The sequence below is a fragment of the Pseudorca crassidens genome, chromosome 1 (genome assembly GCF_039906515.1).
Source record: "Pseudorca crassidens isolate mPseCra1 chromosome 1, mPseCra1.hap1, whole genome shotgun sequence".
Lineage (NCBI taxonomy): Eukaryota > Metazoa > Chordata > Mammalia > Artiodactyla > Delphinidae > Pseudorca > Pseudorca crassidens.
Window position 1 is genome coordinate 46,261,257 of NC_090296.1, and position 19,204 is coordinate 46,280,460.

Genomic DNA, 19,204 nt, shown 5'->3' on the forward strand with positions numbered 1-19,204 from the left:
ACATGTGAAGACAGGTAACTCTTTATTAAATGGATGATTTGCAAGAAGGACATTGATGAATAAAGGTAAAATTTTTCACTCATAGTGAACATGAAACTTTTAAATGTGTAAGGTTTACGTTCAATTTCATTTCTTTAAAAAGTATCTGCTCCTTTATATCATGGTGTGCGAAGCACTGGTGAGATTTATGTCACCAGAGATTCCCAGTTTGTTGATTTCCCCAAGATTTTTCACCCGATGATTGTACTGCAACAAGTGAGCATCATTGACCGCAACCTTGAAGTGGTCAGCTTCAACCAGGACTTGTATCTGAAATGGCACGTACACAAAACTGTTAGGAATGCCCATTCATCACAAAACCAGTGTGGCCTGAGCTCAGGATGTCCAGCATTTCACCTTTATGATCAATTGTAGAACTAATTAAAGTCAGAAAAAGTAACTTTACAGCAAAAATAAACTCCAACTTATTCAAGATTTAAACAAAACAAAATGATAAAATTTTTAGAAGGATATATAGTTGAAGCCACAGAGGAAAAGATTAGGTAAAGTTTTTGGATGGCCTCAACCACCTAAAACTAAAACTAAAACTAAATGCTAAAATAGGAATCCTCTACTTAAGAGTGGCAAATGTTATGAAGATTGATAATAACCAGTTTTGGCAAGAGTAGGGGAAACATACTCTCCCAGTAGTTAGAGGATGTGTTAATCCTTACATCCTTTTGGAAGCAGCACTTTGGCAATATCCTTATCTAAATTTTAAACATGTATATTCTTTGAGTAAAGTTATTCTGGGAAGCAAAGATTTATAAGGATAGTTATCACAGTATTTTAGTAAAATAAATAAAACTTTCCCGGTTTTATTTGTTTGGAATATTTCCATACTCCAAATTTTCATCAGTAGGGTACAGGCTGAATTATTACACATCTGAACAATGAAGTACTATTAGGTGGCAATGTTCTCATAAGGAAAGATGTCCACCAAATGTAGAATATGGTCCCTGTTAGACCCTGCCCTTGAGCTGGCGGTCTAGCTGGGTTTTTTTAATTAATTAATTTATTTTTATATGTGGCTGTGTTGGGTCTTCGTTGCTACGCACAGGCTTTCTCTAGTTGCGGCGAGTGGGGGCTACTCTTTGTTGCGGTTCACGGGCTTCTCACTGTGGTGTCTTCTCTTGCTGCGGAGCACAGGCTCTAGGCCCACGGGCTTCAGTAGTTGTGGCTCATGGGCTCTAGAGCACAGGCTCAGTAGTTGTGGCGCACGGGCTTAGGTGCTCCGCAGCATGTGGGATCTTCCTGGGCCAGGGATCGAACCCGTGTCCCCTTCATTGGCAGGTGGATTCTCAACCACTGCGCCACCAGGGAAGCCCGGTCTAGCTGTTTTATAATCCAATCTATAGTCAACCCTTACCTGATACTGTGGACCTAATAAATATTTGTGAAGCAGTGCTTAAAAATGAAAAGTGTGTTGCTTGTCATAGAAAACACTGGAAAGTTACTCATGTTGAAACCTTTGTGAGGATGGGGGAAGCAGTAAAGGATGGAGGACTTTTTAGTTAATTTTTTAAAATCTATAAATTTTTCTTTTCATAAAACAAGTATGTATTACTTTTAGAATTTAAAAATTTTAGGTTTTTTTATTTTTTTTGACTATGCCACACGGCATGTGGGATCTTAGTTCCCCAACCAGGGATTGAACTCACGCCCCCTGCATTGGAAGCATGGAGTCTTAACCACTGGACCACCAGGGAAATCCAATATTTTGTTTTGATTGCCATGCTAACTATGTTGTTTTGAGGAATTAAGTCTCAGCCCAACTGTACCATAAAGACTCTCTACTTTTTTTATTAAAGATGCTATTTTTCTCACTTCCAGAAAAGCTTAAACTCAGAAGGGTGGTAACGGGTGATGGTAAGGTGCCTGAATGGAGTTGGGGAGAGTGCCACTATTTCTGAGACCTGTCCCCTGGTATGGAGAGCAGATGTACTGGTTAGGTGTCCCAGGACAGCTGATGAAAATTCATTTCCTGTGCATTGTGGTTTAAGAGTGATTCCCCATGAGAAATATACATTATCAATAAATAATAGTAGCAATAACTTACTTTGAAAGGTTTACCACTTTCAAATGGGAAAACCGTCTGTCTTTCTTCCTTCCCCCAGTTATTATTCAGCTTCGAATTGCAAACGATGACTTTCCTGTTGTCCTCATTGAAGCGTGGGTTAAAGTGGAAGGCGACATCATTTCCTGTCTTGAAATCTAAAGCAAGTCTGTTTTAAACCAAAGACCAGAGTTAGTAAAATTATTCAAGTTGTACATTTGTATCAAGTGAAGAACATAAAATTTTCTAAAGAGCAAATCATTTATAAAATACAGGAAAAATTTCTAAACAGAAAGCAAATAAACCAGAGAATGGGTTCAAACTGGGAAGTATACTGGGCCAAGTACAGTAGTTCCACTTTATGTGCAGAGGGTATGTTCTAAGACCCCAGTGGATGCCTGAAACCATGGATAGTACCGAACCAAACATCTATTTAGCTAGCTAGCTAGCTGGCTAGCTATCCACGCACACTTTTTTCCTATACATGTATACCTATGATAAAGTTTAATTTATAAATTAGGTACAGTAAGAGATTAATAATAAAATAGAACAATTACAGCAATATACTGTTGTAAAAGTCATGTGAATGTTGTCTTTCAAAATATTGTACACATTTAATGCCTTTTCCATCTGAACTAAGCACTTATGCACTGGGGCTGTAACTTTTGCAGTTTGAGGTATGACAGGAAGAAAAAAAAACTAGCATGAGTTTCTTTCCTTTCTCACAATTTCATGGACAGAAGATTTGTACTTACTATAGATCTTAGCAACCTCAGCATACAATTTTTTTCTTTCCATTAAGTCAAGAACCTTCCCTTTTTCACTTAAAAGGAGGCTTTTATAGCTTCTCTTTGGCATATATGAATTGCCAGCATCACTACTCTTGCTTTTGGGGTCATTATTAAGTAAAAGGTTACTTGGACACAAGCACCAGGGTACCACGACAGTGGATCTGATAACCGAGAGCTACTAAGTGCCTAATAGGCCAGATATTGCTGCACAAAGGGATGATTTCACGTACTGGGCAGGATGGGGCTGGACAGCGTGAGATTTCACCATGCTGCTCACAACGGTGGCAACTTAAAACTTATGAACTGCTTATTTCTGGGAATTTCCATTTAATATTTTCAGACCGCGATTGACCCTGGGTAACTGAAATCGTGGAAAGCGAAACCTCAGATAAGGGGGGACTACGGTATTCGATGTACTACCACAGTATCTCAAAGTACACAAGACTATGTGTTGAGTTTTTTGGCCTCGTTGTCTTTGGTCAGATCCTTCTATTCAGCTGTAATTCTCTTTTTACTCTCTACACATGAAACAGTCAAGGTGTGCTCGCTTCGGCAGCACATATACTAAAATTGGAACGATACAGAGAAGATTAGCATGGCCCCTGGGCAAGGATGACACGCAAATTCATGAAGCGTTCTATTTTTTTCCCCTGGTGGTGCAGTGGTTAAGAATCCGCCTGCCAATGCAGGGGACACAGGTTCGAGCCCTGGTCTGGGAAGATCCCACGTGCCGTGGAGCAACTAAGCCCGTGTGCCACAGCTACTGAGCCTGTGCTTTAGAGCCCACGTGCCACAACTATGGGTGACTAGAGCCCGTGCTCCACAACAAGAGAAGCCACCGCAATGAGAAGCTCGTGCACCACAACTAGAGAAAGCCTGTGCGCAGCAACAAAGACCCAACGCAGCCAAAAATAAATAAAAATAAATTTTTTAAAAAAGAAAATTCAATTGAGTAAAATATTTAAAAAAAAAAGCAAGGTCTGCTTTCTAGACCTACTAACAATGATTCCTTCGGTATTTAATTCACCCAGTAACAGACACATACAACCACCAATGATTAAATTCACAGGGAAAGGACCAATATGGTCAAATGGCAATAGAAGTTGTATTTGACTAAATATGCAATGCCTGTATTTTCTCAGCTGTGAAAAGGAAGATAATTGTCAACTCTACCGCCGTACGGATTTTTTTCTTTCGTGTAACTGCTCACATAGATTTTGCAGATCAAAGCAATACATTTCTCAGTTTACTACCACCTTAATCATTTCAACCAAAATTGGTTTTGACCTGCCACAGTCTCAGTCGACATCTCTATTGTTATTGGAACTAACCTTTTTAGTGCAACAGTCATAAATAAGGCAAAGATACCAGTGTGGTCCTGCATGACAGCAGCTGCAGCAGGAGGAGAGCAGATATTACCAAATCGTGAGTGCTGTCTGCAGAGGATCAGGGCGCTGGGTCCTATGTTATTTTGGGAGGCAAGATGGATAAGGACACAGGCAGAGGATATATATGTTGTGTAACTTGCTGTGAGACAAGCTTTATTATGTAGGGAAGTATTGTGCTGAGAGAAGCTGTATAGGCTGTGTGGAAGGAAGAGCTGGCTTAGGGTAGTGACTACCACGTAGAACCAGAGCAGGCTGGCTGGAGGTGGAGTGAACTGGTTAGCTGAATGTAAAACGATCAGATCAGAATCTGAGTCCACCTCCTGGTAACAGAGGAGGTTGCTCCTGCCGATTCACGCGGATCAAGATGACAGGCACTCACAGGGGCTGTTTATAGATTCTTAAATAAACCTGTGTACACAGCTGGAATTTGTACCTTTTGTATCCTGTCCATAAGACCCAGAAACATATTAATTAATCTAGGAGCTTTAATAGTACTACTAACCTCAAGGACAGACATACTGAACAGCTTCAGGATAGCCCTAGCCTGCTTGTATTATATATAAATATAACCAGTGGTGATAACCAGAGCCAAGCATCCCAGGGCAGCCCGTAAATCAGCATGGATTTTCCTAAGTGAGCTCAAAGTCTTACCCGCCCCGAGCTCACCCCACCAGTACCAATGGCAGAGGCTGATTTATTTTTACAAAGTCTTTAACTTGCAGTCTTTTCAAACTTTTTAAGTAAACAGTGTCTACTCAGAAGACTGGGGTTCCCCACCTTGTCACTTATCATCTGTAGACCAGGCTGACACGTGGGAATCTGTGACTGCTGTTTCACCCGGTATGAAGACGGAAATGGCGGCCAAGCTCACAAATCTGAGAGTGCACCAAGATCTGCACAACTGCAGGGAGATTTGTACCACTATGAGGACAGAGAGGTATAATTTTTTTTTTTTTTTTTTTTTTTGCGGTACGCGGGCCTATCCCGTTGCGGAGCAACAGGCTCCGGACGCGCAGGCTCAGCGGCCATGGCTCACGGGCCCAGCCGCTCCGCGGCATGTGGGATCTTCCCGGACCGGGGCACGAACCCGTGTCCCCTGCATCGGCAGGCGGACTCTCAACCACTGCGCCACCAGGGAAGCCCCGAGAGGTATAATATTTAAGCTCTCAGATCAACTAGACATCTTTTTGTCTTTGACCCTAGTTTTTTTTTTTTTTTTTTTTTATTTATTTGGCTCCACCGGGTCTTAGTTGCGGCACGCATGATCTTCGTTGCGACATGCAGGATCTTTCAGCTGTGGCATGTGGGATCTTTTTTAGTTGTAACCTGAGAACTCTTAGTTGAGGCATGTGGGATCTAGTTCCCTGACCAGGGATCAAACCCCGGCCTCCTGCATTGGGAGCATGGAGTCTTAGCCCCTGAACCACCATGGAAGTCCCTGACCCTAATTTTTGATGGGCTTTGTGTTTTAGACAATCTATGGCTCAGAGGTGGAGGGATGGCCAAACATTACATTACAAAGGCTCTAATTCTAAGGCTTTCACTGCCTAGAAGAACCAACAGAATGGGTTTTCCTGCTCTTCCTCTTGGTCCTCACAAAGTAGAACTCTGTTTTATTCTGGTTCTGGGAGAAACACAAGATTTAGTGAGGGAAACCTTGTCTTCTTGGTGGGAATGCGTATTGATTTATGGGGAAATCCCAAACTATGGTATAGCCAAGATTCTAAATGTGCAATTTTAAAAACTCTATCAAAATTCAAAACAGATCACCCTTTATTCCAAAAGCAATCAGTAAATATGTTAGACTTGCTGACTTTGCTCTTTACCTGTTTGCATCAGGCTTTACTGTGCCCAGGATTGTTATCAGCATGCGAGGCATGACTCCTCCGGAAAAAGGCAGGTCATAAGGCACATTCTGGGAATTAAAAAATATATATATATATCACTAAAGAGTAATGTTTTCTTGAGGCAAGAAAGAAAAAGATATCGCTAAAGTTCAGCCACTTTTAATACGTGTGAATAACACATAATCCTACTTTAGCCATCTTTTCAGACTCTCAGGCCACCTTGCCCAGGGCCTGAAGAGAGAAGGCTCCCTACACAACTGCAGCTAATAATCGAGAATAAGGCCATCAGTTAATTGGTGCCAAAGGCAGAACATGTTCCCTTTCGGAGCACTGTATCTCTCATGACAAGGCCCATCCCAATCTATAACTCATCCACTTGACCTATTTTCTGGAAAGATCCTTGTCATATAACATTCTCTGTCAGGTTGTTCTGCTCCCTGTGGGCAGGCACTGTGGTACCTTCTGGGCTTCTGAGGCCCCCTATGTTCCACTCACACAAGGCCCTGAGGAGTGCTTCGAATGTGGCAGGTACTTGATATTTGTAGAATGGACACTTTCCAATTAATACCTTCCCCAGTTCATTTTACAAATATTTCTTGACCTTCTATGTTCAAGGTGCTGTAAATATTCCCAATGCTCTGTCCTTGGCCTCTTCTCTTTTTCCTGTAAAATTGTTTCCCCCTGGGTTCAACCATCACCCAAGTCTTTTCTCTCTAGCACTGATCTGTCTGATCTGTACTAGTCCTGTGCTTCCTCCCGGAACTCAATAGTCCTGTGCTATTGAACTCTTTCCTCATATCTGTATCTTTTCTCCCAACTACACTATTTGGAAGGGAAGGGTCTGTGTCTGAGATGTGGCTGGAGCCCCACAGAGTTTTATGCTTAGAACTCATTTATTAAAATGGGTTTTAATGTAAGTGAAAAATTAATCCTTAGATGACAAAATTATCTTTAGAAGGTTTTTAAAAACCCGATTACCGTGGTTCCCCCAAAGGTTCCCTCTATGACCATGGGAAGGTTGTATAACTCTTTATTGCCCCATTTCCTCATTTGTGAAGTGGGGATAATAACAGTGTCTTAGAGGGTGCTTATGGGGTTGAATGAGATCATCCATGTAGAAGCACACAGCTGGCACCTGTTATATACTCAGTGTTTATTAATAATAATAACCAAAACTTCTCCCATTGCTATGATCTTAACTTGATTTATATTAAAGCTGCTTTACAGATGCCTTTAAAAGATGCACTAGCTTCTCTTTAACAGTACACATATTGAACTCAACACGAGCAGCAATTTTTTCTATTGGACCAACATACACTGTGGCTGGTCCTTGCAAAGCAGCTGTAAGCAGTGAGTTTAAAGCTTCAGCTCTCCCAGGAGCCCTTTGCAGGTCAGTACCCAGAGCCAGCTCCCAGCCACAGCACCTCAAAGTGATGGCACCACTGCTCCAGACAATTGCTACGGGCTTCATTAGCTTTGTCCTGATCACAGTCAAGCATACGAAATGACTAACACCATCTTACCAGGGGTCCAGAGGGGACGCCATAAGGGCCAGCAGCAGGGTAGGCTCCAGGAGCACTTGGCTGTCCAGGAGGTGGGTAGACCCCAGGCCCAGGGTAGGCACCTGGTGCAGTTGGTCCAGGATAACCAGGTGCAGTTGGGCCAGGGTAGGCCCCTGGAGGTGCCTGGCCTGGGTAACCCCCAGGAGGGGTTACCCCTGGGGGTAACCCCTGGCCAGGGTAGGGGCCGGGTGGTACCTGGCCAGGGTAGGCCCCAGGATAGGATGCTCCCGGGTAGCCTCCTGCCCCAGCAGGCTGGTTTCCCCATGGACCAGGCCATCCTTGAGGGTTTGGGTTTCCAGACCCAGATAAGGCATCATTAAGCTGGAAAGAAAGACATAAACAGTTATAGGATGAAAGACATTCACCACAACAGAATTTTCAGGAATATGTGATCTAAGAATTAGAGCGACATGCTGAAGATATGAAATTCATATCAATAAAATTTCCCCCACCTATTAGTTTTGAGTTCCTAAGACTAAAATTAGACTTTAGGATTATACATGCTTGATCACTCTATTCTTGCTTCCCATCGTCTCAGATCATTAAGGGTTGCCTTTTCGTAATTTGCTAAAGTCAGGAGCTAGCCATCCTCTGTGTAAAAGCACATACTTTCTGACACGAGAAAAACAATCATGAAAATCAAGATGCATGTGGGCTGGAAAACCTCCACCAAGCTGGCGCTGGTTGCCTTGGCCTTCCCTTGGCTGGATGTCTACTGCACTTCAGGTGCACCAGGTTAGTCACCACTTAGTGGCATCCAGGCTAGTATCAGAGAAGCTGCCTTGTACACAGGGATGTGGAATCACAAGATCTGGTTTGAAATCCAGTGCCATCCTTCAAGAGCCCCAAACTCTTGGAGCCATCATGCTACTTGTACAGGACTTAGTGTCTTTGTCTGTGTAACAGGGATAATGATCTTATCTCATGTGATTGTTGTGAGGAACAGATGAGGCAGCATTTGGGACGGCTCTTTATAGACCGCAAGATGCTGTGCCAGTGTTGGTTTGTGTCCTTTCTCTCCAGGAGGAGACTCTGCCTTCTCCCTCTCTGACATCTACAGTATTTAGCAGAGTGCTAGGTGGTACATGGAAGATACTCAGTAAAAACTTCTATGTTGATTGAATATGATCTGCCAGGATTGTCTGACCCTTTGGTGCATCAGGAACCCAACCCCAGACCTGGTATCGGGGCAGCAGAGTGAGGCTGTGAAGGGAGCCCATGGGGTCTGGGGGAGGGGGAGAGAGAAACAGAGGGCTGGATGATGACGGAAAGTAAACCGGATTTAGAAAACAACTCAAGCTCCTGGCTGTAGGTGGTGTGAGTCATTCTGTTAAGGAATTTGAGAATACATAAGCATGCTAATAGGAATTTATTTTGGCTGCTTCTTACTCCAGCATTTGGGAAAGGAGGAGTAGAGGGCACTGCAGGATTTAAAAAAAAAAAAAATCAGGATGCTCAGACTGTACCACACTGCCCTTTGTTCAGCTGGTTTCTCAGCTCCTGCCAGTGGAATCCACCCACGTCTGTCCTAGGCCTTGGGTAAAGGGGTTACTGTTAGTGAGGCCCAGGCCTCTCTCTTCCTGGCTTTCTTCCCAAATCTGTTGCTGGAAAAACAAGACTCCAGCTAACAAGCCCTCATTGGACGGGTGAGGCCAGAGGAAGCCAAGTGGTGGGAGAGTTAGGAAAACTTGAGTGGTTAAAAAAAAACAACCTTCAACCTGCATGACTGTATACATATTAGGGTAGGAAAACAGACATAAAACACTTACCGAAAAACTGTCTGCCATTTTCCTGAAAGGAGAAACAAACAAACAAACACAGGTTATTGATCCTAAAAGATTTCACTGGTTTCCGTGTGAATTTAACATCACAAACAGCTCGTTGTGCAGGTCTAGTCAGTGTACAGGCATTCTCCTAACACAAGCCAGTCTATTCCTCAAATATGCTGAAATCATTAGCGGGGAACCACAAAAATGTCTCATCAAAGGGCGGAGATGCACTCCACCTGGATCACCACGCCCTATTTAACTCATACCTTTAAACTCTAATCACACTAGCCTGTGGCCTGAATCCTGGGAGTACCAGGCGACCCAACGCAGGTGGGAGAGGGGGGAATAAAATGCTCTGCTCCTTTCCTAGGTAACAAATGTAAACGGTCCTGGGTTTTTGGTCCTCCTTCACCTTCCTTCCTGTGTTCTTTTTCTACCACCTCATAAAAAGTGTTCAGTGCATTAATCTCACCCACCTCCCCTCCGGTTCCCTCTAACAGCCCCACACCCTCCTCTGGGTTTTGGGAGGAAGCGGTTGGTTCTTCCTACTGAGATTTGAAAGACAACCCTTGCCTTCCCCGCCCCACCCTCCAAGACCTAGTTGCTGCTGTTGATTTATTCCTTCATTGGTACACATTTATGCCTACTCTGGGCCAGGCACCGGGTGGCTCCTGTCTGGGTTTGAAGATGAAATCGACCAAGATGTATGGCCAAAGGGTCCAGAGGCCAGAAGGGGGTCACAAGTGATGGACGCTGTGAGCCAGACTGCATGCTGTGGGAAGTCACAACTCGAAAGATGACTTCTAACAGGGGAAGAGACAGTGTTGCTTGAGCTAAGCCTTGAAGGAAAGGTGAGATTGTGATGTGGAGCAATAAAGAAGAAAGGCGGGCACAAGATGATTCCCTTTTTTTTTTTTTAAAGATACTTGTTATTCCAAATGAAATGTCTGGCAGTATAACAAACAACTAAGGTTTAAAAAAAAAAGTCAGGGTTTCCCTGGTGGCGCAGTGGTTGAGAGTCCGCCTGACAATGCAGGGGACTCGGGTTCGTGACCCAGTCCCTGAAGATCCCACGTGCCGCGGAGCGGCTGGGCCCGTGAGCCATGGCTGCTGAGCCTGCGCGTCCGGAGCCTGTGCTCCGCAACGGGAGAGGCCACAACAGTGAGAGGCCCGCGTACCGCAAAAAAAAAGTCAGACAATGTGGAGGAAAATATTTTTGGGTAGGATGCTACCAGAAAGGGTTGGCCTTGCCCACAGCTGCCTCAAAGGGTAGCCCCGAGACATCATTCTTGCTTCTCCGGCTCCTCCCCCTGTGCCAAGGCCCCATCCAAACACGATGTTTTACACCTGCTCCCGCTGCTGGTGCTCTCTAGCGGTGAGGGGAGGAGAGTAGCTTTGGACTCCTCAGGCCTGGGTGAGTTTTCTCAGCTCAGGATCACTGGTGCTGTGGCCAAAATTACCTGGACTTGAACAATCAGAATCTCTTTTTCCTTAAGTCGCCTATTTGTGATAGTTACTCAATTATTATTCTTAAAATAAATGAGTAAATGGTGGCTACTTGATAGGTCCTAAAAATGTAAAATATTAGATTTTATTGTTAAAAAACCAAACAGGCAGACCTCCTCCTAGAACTTAATGTGTGCTTTATTTATACACCAGATATTTTATCCTACTCTGCTGTAGGATAAAATACTCTTTCTTTTTGCACATCTCTTTTAATCTGGGCATTCTCAAATATATTTGGAAACACTCAGGTTGTCACTGTTACCACTGTGCCCACCTTCCAACGTGGAAACTGCTAGCAATTTGATTAGGAAGTCACGGTGACTCTCCCAGGGCTTATATTCACTGTATTTAGTATATAGTATTTGACCTTTTAAAGCAAAAGTCAGGTGCTCTTCTGTGCTTCCTTCCCCAAAAGGCTACCACTGCCTTGAAAACTGTGCTGCTACCCCGGAAAGAACTTAAGAGTTGTTAAAGAGAAAGAAAGGACATTTCTTAAGTCAAGAAAATAAAGCTTCTCATTTTGGATGCCAGTAGGAAACAATATTGAACTTCATAGTGGGCAGAAAGCTTAGTTCCTTTGATTACACTCCTGGGCAACGTATCAAAGCCTCAGCAATAACACTGTAAGTGTTTTGACTTCTTTTAAATATCCCCATTGTGTTCAGGCTTATTCCCAACCTCACACCACTGACATTTCAGGTGGGATACTTTGTAGGGAGGGGCTGTCCCCTGCATTGCGGTATGTGCAGCAGCATCCCTGGCTTCAACACACAAGATGCCAGTAGCACCCCTCCCCCGCCATCGTGATAATGCAGAATGTCTTAAGACATTGCCAAATAACCCTGGGGGAAGCGGGAAGAGGGCAAAATTGTGCCTGGTTTGAGAACCACTGGTGTAGGCTAATTAGCATATGTATCCTCACATAAATGTACCTATGCAGGTCAATAAAAAACAGAAAGGTAGTTTCAATTGTTAAAACTAGCTAAATCTGTTCCATTGGCCTCATAAAGTGTCGTATTAACATAAATCCAATTAAACTTAGATGTGTTTAAAGGCTGATCATAACCAGAAACTCACACAAAGACATTTACATTTCTAAAATGTAACATTTATTCTTTTCAAAGTTTCTGTTCAAGCATATTCAGTTTATTTTCCAACTAGCCCCAAACAATTTAAGAAACAAAGCAGATTCCACTTTATTTCTACTGTGTTTCACATGACACCAAGGATGACAGTTTGGATTGTGTTGTGACACATTAGACAAGCCCATTAGAATAATGACACCCTGCATTTATGTGGTGCTTTTCAGTTTACAAAGCACTTTCACATACCTTACCTATTTTGATTCTGATAATAATCTTATGAGATTGACAGGGAAAAATTAATATCCTCACTTTAAAGGTGAGGAAACTGAATCTCAGAGAGGTAATGTGGTGACCCAAAGTCATTCTGTCATTGGCAGGCCAAGGACCAGGGTCCAAGCATCCTGACTCCTAATTCAGGCTGATTTTACACTAGTTTAAAACCTCACACTTTGAAATTTTATAGTCCTTCGAAAGTGTTAGTTACTTCATTTAGAAATTCATTCTCTGGCTTAAACATTCAGAACTGCATAAACATGCTGAAATTGTAAACAAATTAAAAAGAGATCATGGGGACTTCCCTGGTGGCACAGTGGTTGAGAATCCTCCTGCCAATGCAGGGGACATGGGTTCGAGCCCTGGTCCGGGAAGATCCCACATGCCGTGGAGCAGCTGAGCCTGTGCGCTACCACAATGGGAAGCCCCGCCCATAGCAACGAAGACCCAATGCAGACAAAAATAAGTAAATAAAATGAATAAGTTAAAAAAAAAATCATGTTTTTGTCAGAAAACTAGCTGGGTGACTCAGTGTGCAGTGATATTGAATACAAGGATGGCATTTTGCACAGTCACTTTGCTAATTATAACCACATTTAAACCGATAAAGCTTACTTCTCCAAAAATTGGGTATGCATTGTTTTGATTATGTCAACTCCCAACCATCAGATCTCTGATGAAACAGGTTTTAACCAATGTTCTTTTGAAATCAAGGTTAGCAACCTTAGAACTTAAAAACAAAAAAAGGAACCAAAAAAAGAATAAAAAAAAAACACACATCTATTTGGGTAAATATCTTCCCTACTTGCCTGGAAATTTTCTTTTTTTTTCTTTTTCTTTCTTTTTTTTTTTAGAGGAGTAGCTTATAGAGACAATCAAATGTAAAATTTAAAAAATCTTCCCACTCCACAGGTACTATAGGTTTGTGAACTCTGGCATTCCCAGAATCAGAGAATTTTGAAAAGCCAGGATAGAAACACTACGTCAAAGACAAAAACATTTAAAAACTACTACCTGAGTCTTCACATTTGGAAAAACCTACAGAAAGTAGTTCAGTATTGCTTTGGAATAAGGAATTTAAACATGAGTCAGAACGCAGGCCACTTTAATCGGTTGTTAATTGCAGCTCTGCCCTTCATAAAGAGTAGCTATCCACTGTACTAAGCTATTCTAGGCCCATGCAGCAATTAATTCAGTTGCCAGGGTTCCCAGGAGCACTTCTGAAATTTCTGCCCACAAAGGGCCCCAACTTTTATACGAGCTGTAAGGGAAGTAGATCACAAACGTATTTCCTCAGAACCCCAAGCACTGTCCACACTCCTCCCCAAAGAACACAGGACAGGCAGTCTACGTCCTGGACTTACAGAAACACGGAACAGGCCTTGAGGAACGCTCACTTACCAAAGCCAAATTCAATGATGCTGGTTAGAATAAAGGAAACTGGTCCTTTACTAGGATTTCTTTTTCATCATTGTTCCTCAGCATCAAGGAAGGTAAAGTTACTTTGTGCCTCTCAGTTACTGATTTTTTTTTCCCTTATGGAAAAGCTGAACATCAGTCAAGAGAGAACACATGATACTTAGTCAGCAGCACATTGGAATTACTGCCCTGGCAGGCTTACCACTCAGAATTTAATGAGAAGAACCCATTCAGGCACCAGACACAAAATGTTAACTAGCTGTCCTCAGAGAAGCCTGTGTCCCAAACTATCACAGGAAAGAGAGGCTAAGTTTTAGATCAGTTACAATGAGTCTCAGGTATATGAAGTTTACAAGCCAACTGGTACTTAAGGTAACATAAGAGTCTCAAGTTTTACTATATGAATAAATATCTGTATTACAGTTAAAATTTAGAGTCTGACTGATGAAGGTTCTAGGCAAACAGTATCTAAATCACAGGTGAGACCAATATTGGCCTTTGACCTCACTAGCAGTAAGTAAAAAGTCTTTATAAAGCACTTCTGCATATTTGTGGCATAGCAAAATGTCATTGATTAAGGACCCCTCAACAGAGTGAAATTTGCTATTCCATTTTTTTTAAAACTAGCTTTTGCATTTCCCTGGTGGAGCAGTGGTTAAGAGTCCGCCTGTCAATGCAGGGGGCACGGATTCGAGCCCTGGTCCGGGAAGATCACACATGCCGCGAAACAACTAAGCCCGTGCGCCACAACTACTGAGCCTGCGCTCTAGAGCCCGTGCTCCACAACAAGAGAAGCCACCGCAATGAGAAGCCCGTGCACCGCAGAGTAGCCCCCGCTCGCTGCAACTAGAGAAAGCCCGCGCACAGCAACGAAGACCCAACACAGCCAAAAATAAATAAATAAAATAAATAAATTTAAATAAATAAATAAAAATTAAAAAGGCATTGGTGACTTACAAAAGAAAAGCATGTCTTTAAAAAAAACCAGGGCTTCCCTGGTGGCGCAGAGTCCGCCTGCTGATGCAGGGGACGCGGGTTCGTGCCCCGGTCGGGGAGGATCCCACATGCCGCGGGGCGGCTGGGTCCGTGAGCCATGGCCGCTGGGCCTGCGCGTCCGGAGCCTGTGCTCCGCAACGGGAGAGGCCACAGCAGTGAGAGGCCCAAGTACCGCAAAAAAAAAAAAACAAAAAAACCCCCCAAAAAACTAGCTTTTGGGGTCAATGCTCCTTCTTTTCTGCTTCTTATGTAAACTGGTGAGGCACCACCTAATATTTCTAAGCTCAAAACATTCAAGACCCATCATCAAACTTCTCCCAAGAATATGAAGTAAATGCTGATTCTAAGTATAACGCCCACACATTATTAACTTAGGAAAGAGCTCCAATCTCCCATAGATCAAGGATGAGGCATAGCCATCAAAGGATTGAAAGACTCTCCTCTAGGGATTCAAAGTCAATGTCTGAAAAGGAGACTACTGTGGAACAATAAATTTTTATTATTAAACTTTAACTTTTATGGAAACAATTTCCTAGTATGAAAGATAAACTTGAGGCAAATGAGTCAGAATTTTGGAAGCTGGTGAAAATTTTCTCTCATGCTCTGTGCCAAGAGGTCAATTTTCATTGCTATCGTTTTCTTCAGAACTAAATGAGCCTTTCTTCCATTCCCTTTCCAGAATCCTAGAAACAGACTGGGTCACTGAGGTCCAACTGTCCTCATTGTCCAGCAACCCAACTCCCAGGAGTCAGTTTACAAATATTCCACGGTATCTGGAATAGGAATCGCTAAGGGGAGGGCATGAATGAAGCCTAAGGCACGGCCTCAAGCCCTGTGTCCCTGAGCTCTTACTCCTCAAAATGCATGCATTTTAGTGCTTTGATTTGAGCAACTCACAATCCAGAATAAATGCTCAAACATGTTTGAAAAGCCTCCCCACCCCCGCCTCAGCTAGGCCTCTGCACCCTGGGACCAACATTGTGCCACACCCCACATATCCCCGGCACAGATCGTTAATGCCCAAACCTGGACAGGGATGAGTCACTGATTTGCAAAAACTGAGGGTGTACGGTCTTTGTCAAGCCGGGCACATGTCCACTCAGCCTTGGGGCAGCACCCTTTTCTACGGGATCAGCATCCTGAGAGAGGCTGCAGCCCTTGACCCTGTTGGCCAGGTAGCAGGGCGCATTCCCATCCCACAGCAAGATCAAGTGGTCGACAGCCAAGTCAGGGGTCGTGGAGCCGCCCGACAGAGTCCGGGAGCAGTACCCTCTGCGGACTGGGGGCAGGAAGGCCTGCTTCCTCCCGCCCAGCTGGAGCGCGCGGCTGGGGTGATGCGCGCGCGCCCGCCGCTCACCGCCGGCGGCCCTGGGCGGCCGACGACGGGAGGGCGCGACGCCGGGGCTGAGCCTCCCAGTCGCCTCAGAGGGTAACACACCCGTCCGCCTCGAGTAAATGCAGGTGAGTCCTTGTAAGGCGTTGCTAACTTTCCCCGAGTCTCAGACTCCGCTCTCCCTTCTCGGCGACCCCCTCCCGCGGGCCTCCAGGAAGTCAAGCCCCGGCCGCGCACCGAGCAGCGCCCGGGCGCCCTCGCCCTGACAGGCTCAGCCGCCAGCAAGCCCGTGCGCGCCCCAGTCCCGGCGCCCCGCGCCACTCACCCGACGCCTCGGCACTAGCTCGCGCGCTGCGGGGGTGGCTTCGGCAGAGGTGCTGTCGTCCTGGCTGGGCGGCGGCCGGCTCTGCGCCTCAAATACGCCGGGCCAGGCCCGCCTTTCCCGGGGCGGGGCCGCCACCCCTGCCACCCACGGCCTCGCTCTGCGGACCAGGCGGGGCGAGTCCCCGTCCTCGCTGGACGCCCGGGCGCCCAGGCGCCGCGGTTCCAGGGCGCAGAGGAGACGCCTGACTCGGAACAGCGGCGGGTGGGACCCTGACCCGAGGCCTCCATCCCCGCAGCGTCCAGTCGGTCCCCTCCGCAGCCGCTGGAGATCGGAGTTCACCGCCCTCTCACCAGATTCACCTGCTAACTCCTCAGACCAAGATAGGGAGAGTCTGCGAAGCTTTTTGTGTGTGCTTCTTTGGGGAGTTTTGCTTGCTTACTTGCTTTAACCGTGTTTACTCTTTTTCTGCCTGAATCTCAGGCACTCTCAGCCCTTCTGCATTTACTTTACCTAAATCCCTTCTCAGCATCAAAGCCTTCGCACAGTGACTTGGGTCACAGTTTTCTGAGATGCTAGGTGAGATGCTCCCTGTTCTTGGCCTTGCTTTCATTCCCTTTATGAACAGTGATGTGGGTCCACACCTCAGACTAGGAGCCCTAAATTGTTTTGCTGTTTGCTCCCCACTGCATCCTTAGCATCTACCCTGTGTTTGGTAAATATTTGTTTAATGAATGAATGATTGAAATGGTGAACCACTTCCTATTGGGAAGAGTCCTGATAAAGGAGGGAAGAATTAAATAAAATAAAGCTATGGCTACAAAAAGGTTGTTACAACAAGTAGTGATGCTTCCAAGAGAAATGGTATTTGTTTGGTAGCATTTAGCTGGGTAATAGCTGAGTGAAATGGCTAAGGATGTCAAAGATGAATTTCTTTTTAAGTTCAGACTCACAAAAATTAACTCGACTCCCAGACATCAAAAACAAATTTATGGTTACCAACGGGGAAAGTGAGGGGGGGATAAATAGGAATTTGGGATTAACAGATACATACTACAATATATAAAATAAAAAACAAGGAACTACTGTATAGCACAGGGAGCTATATTCAATATCTTGTAATACCTATAATGGAAAAGAATCTGAAAAATAATATATATATGACTGAATCACTTTGCTGTACACTGAAACATTGTAAGTCAACTATACTTCAAAAAAAAAAAAAAAAAGATTAACTCAAAATGGATTAAAGACCTAAATGTAAGACCTGAAACTATAAAGGTCCTAGAGGAAAACAGGGGAAAACTCCTTGACATTGATTTTAGCAATGATTTTTTTGGCTATGACACCAAAAGCACAAGCAATAAAAGCTCAGAGTAAACAAGTGAGAGTACATCAAACTAAAAAGCTTCTGTACAGGGACTTCACTGGTGGCGCAGTGGTTAAGCATCTGCCTGCCAATGCAGGGGACACAGGTTCGATCCCTGGTTTGGGAAGATCTCACCTGCCGTGGAGCAACTAAGCCAGCGAGCCACAACTACAGAAGCTCATGCACTCTAGGGCCCGTGTTCCACAACAAGAGAAGCCACCACAATGAGAAACCCGTGCACCGCGACTAAGGGTAGCTCCTGCTCGCCACAACTAGAGAAAGCCCGCGTGCAGAAACAAAGACCAAATGCAGCCAATATATAAATAAAAAGCTTCTGCACAGCAAAGGAAACTATCAACAAAGTGAAAAGGCAGCCTACAGAATTGGAGAAAATATTTGCAAATCATATATCCAAAGAAGAGGTTAATATCCAAAATATGTAAGGAATTCATTCATACAACTCAATTACAAAAAAAAAAAAATCTGATTAAAAAATGGGCAGAGGAACCAAACGGACACTTTTCCAGAGAAGATATACAAATGGCCAACAGGTACATGAAAAGGTGCTCAGCGTCACTAATCATCAGGGAAATGCCAATCAAACCCACAATGAAGTATCACCTCATGCCTGTTAGAATGGCTGTTATCCAAAAAGACAAGAGATAAGTGTTGGAGACGATGTGGATGGAGAAAAGAGAACCTTTGTGTACTTTTAGTGGGAATGTAAATTGAAACAGTATGGAAGTTCCTCAAAAACTTAAAACTAGAACTACCATATGATCCAGCAATTCCACTTCTAGGTACATATCCAAAGGAAATCAGATCACTATCTTGAAGAGATATCTGCTCCCCCATGTTCATTGCAAAATTATTTATAATAGCCAAGACCTGAAAACAACCTAAGTGTCCGTGGATGAATGAATGGGATAAAGAAAATGTGAGATATATATCTATAGCTATATACTGTCTCTATATCTATACACATTCATACACACACACACAGTGAAATATTATTCAGTCATAAAAAATGGCAGGAAGGAAATCCTGCCATTTGTGACAACATGGATGAAACTTGAGGGCATTATGCTCAGTGAAGTAAGTCAGAGAAAGACAAATACCGAAATGATCTCACTCACATGTGGAATCTAAAAAAGTCGAACTCATAGAAACAGAAACATAGTTTGATGGTTGCCAGAGGCTGGGGGATGAGAGAAATGGGGAGATATTGGTCAAAGGGCACAAACTTCCAGTTACAGGATGAATACGTTCTGGGATCTCATGTATAGCAAGGTGACTATAGTTAACAATACTTGAAAGTTGCTAAGAGAGTAGATCTTAAATATTCTCATCACACACACACAGAAAGGTAACTATGTGAAGTGATGGATGTGGTAACTATTGTGGTAATCATTTCATATATATATATATATATATATATATATGTATATA

At 43.9% G+C, this 19,204-nt stretch overlaps 1 protein-coding gene, 1 long non-coding RNA gene and 1 other non-coding gene across 4 annotated transcripts in view; 2 read left to right on the plus strand and 1 right to left on the minus strand.

Moving 5' to 3' along the window:
* LGALS3 (galectin 3) lies at positions 1-16,527 on the minus strand. Of its 2 annotated transcripts, none has more exons than XM_067735025.1 (6): positions 16,390-16,527; positions 9,453-9,474; positions 7,645-8,004; positions 6,101-6,189; positions 2,099-2,264; positions 1-309 (listed from the first exon to the last, which is right to left on the minus strand). In XM_067735025.1, the coding sequence occupies exons 2-6, from the start codon at positions 9,468-9,470 to the stop codon at positions 154-156; spliced, it is 789 nt and encodes a 262-aa protein (XP_067591126.1). In that variant the 5' UTR covers positions 9,471-9,474; positions 16,390-16,527; the 3' UTR covers positions 1-153. The 2 variants fall into 2 exon arrangements, with proteins under 2 accessions (XP_067591126.1, XP_067591135.1); XM_067735034.1 differs by lacking the exon at positions 16,390-16,527 and adding an exon at positions 13,718-13,844.
* LOC137208159 (U6 spliceosomal RNA) lies at positions 3,427-3,533 on the plus strand. The gene has a single exon (XR_010935504.1). It is a non-coding gene; the product is annotated as a U6 spliceosomal RNA (small nuclear RNA).
* The window catches only part of LOC137223384 (uncharacterized), a 22,467-nt gene continuing 19,062 nt past the window's right edge, over positions 15,800-19,204 (plus strand). The window contains exon 1 of the long non-coding RNA XR_010942845.1: positions 15,800-16,192. This is a non-coding gene — a long non-coding RNA (uncharacterized lncRNA). The remainder of the gene's footprint in view (positions 16,193-19,204) is intronic.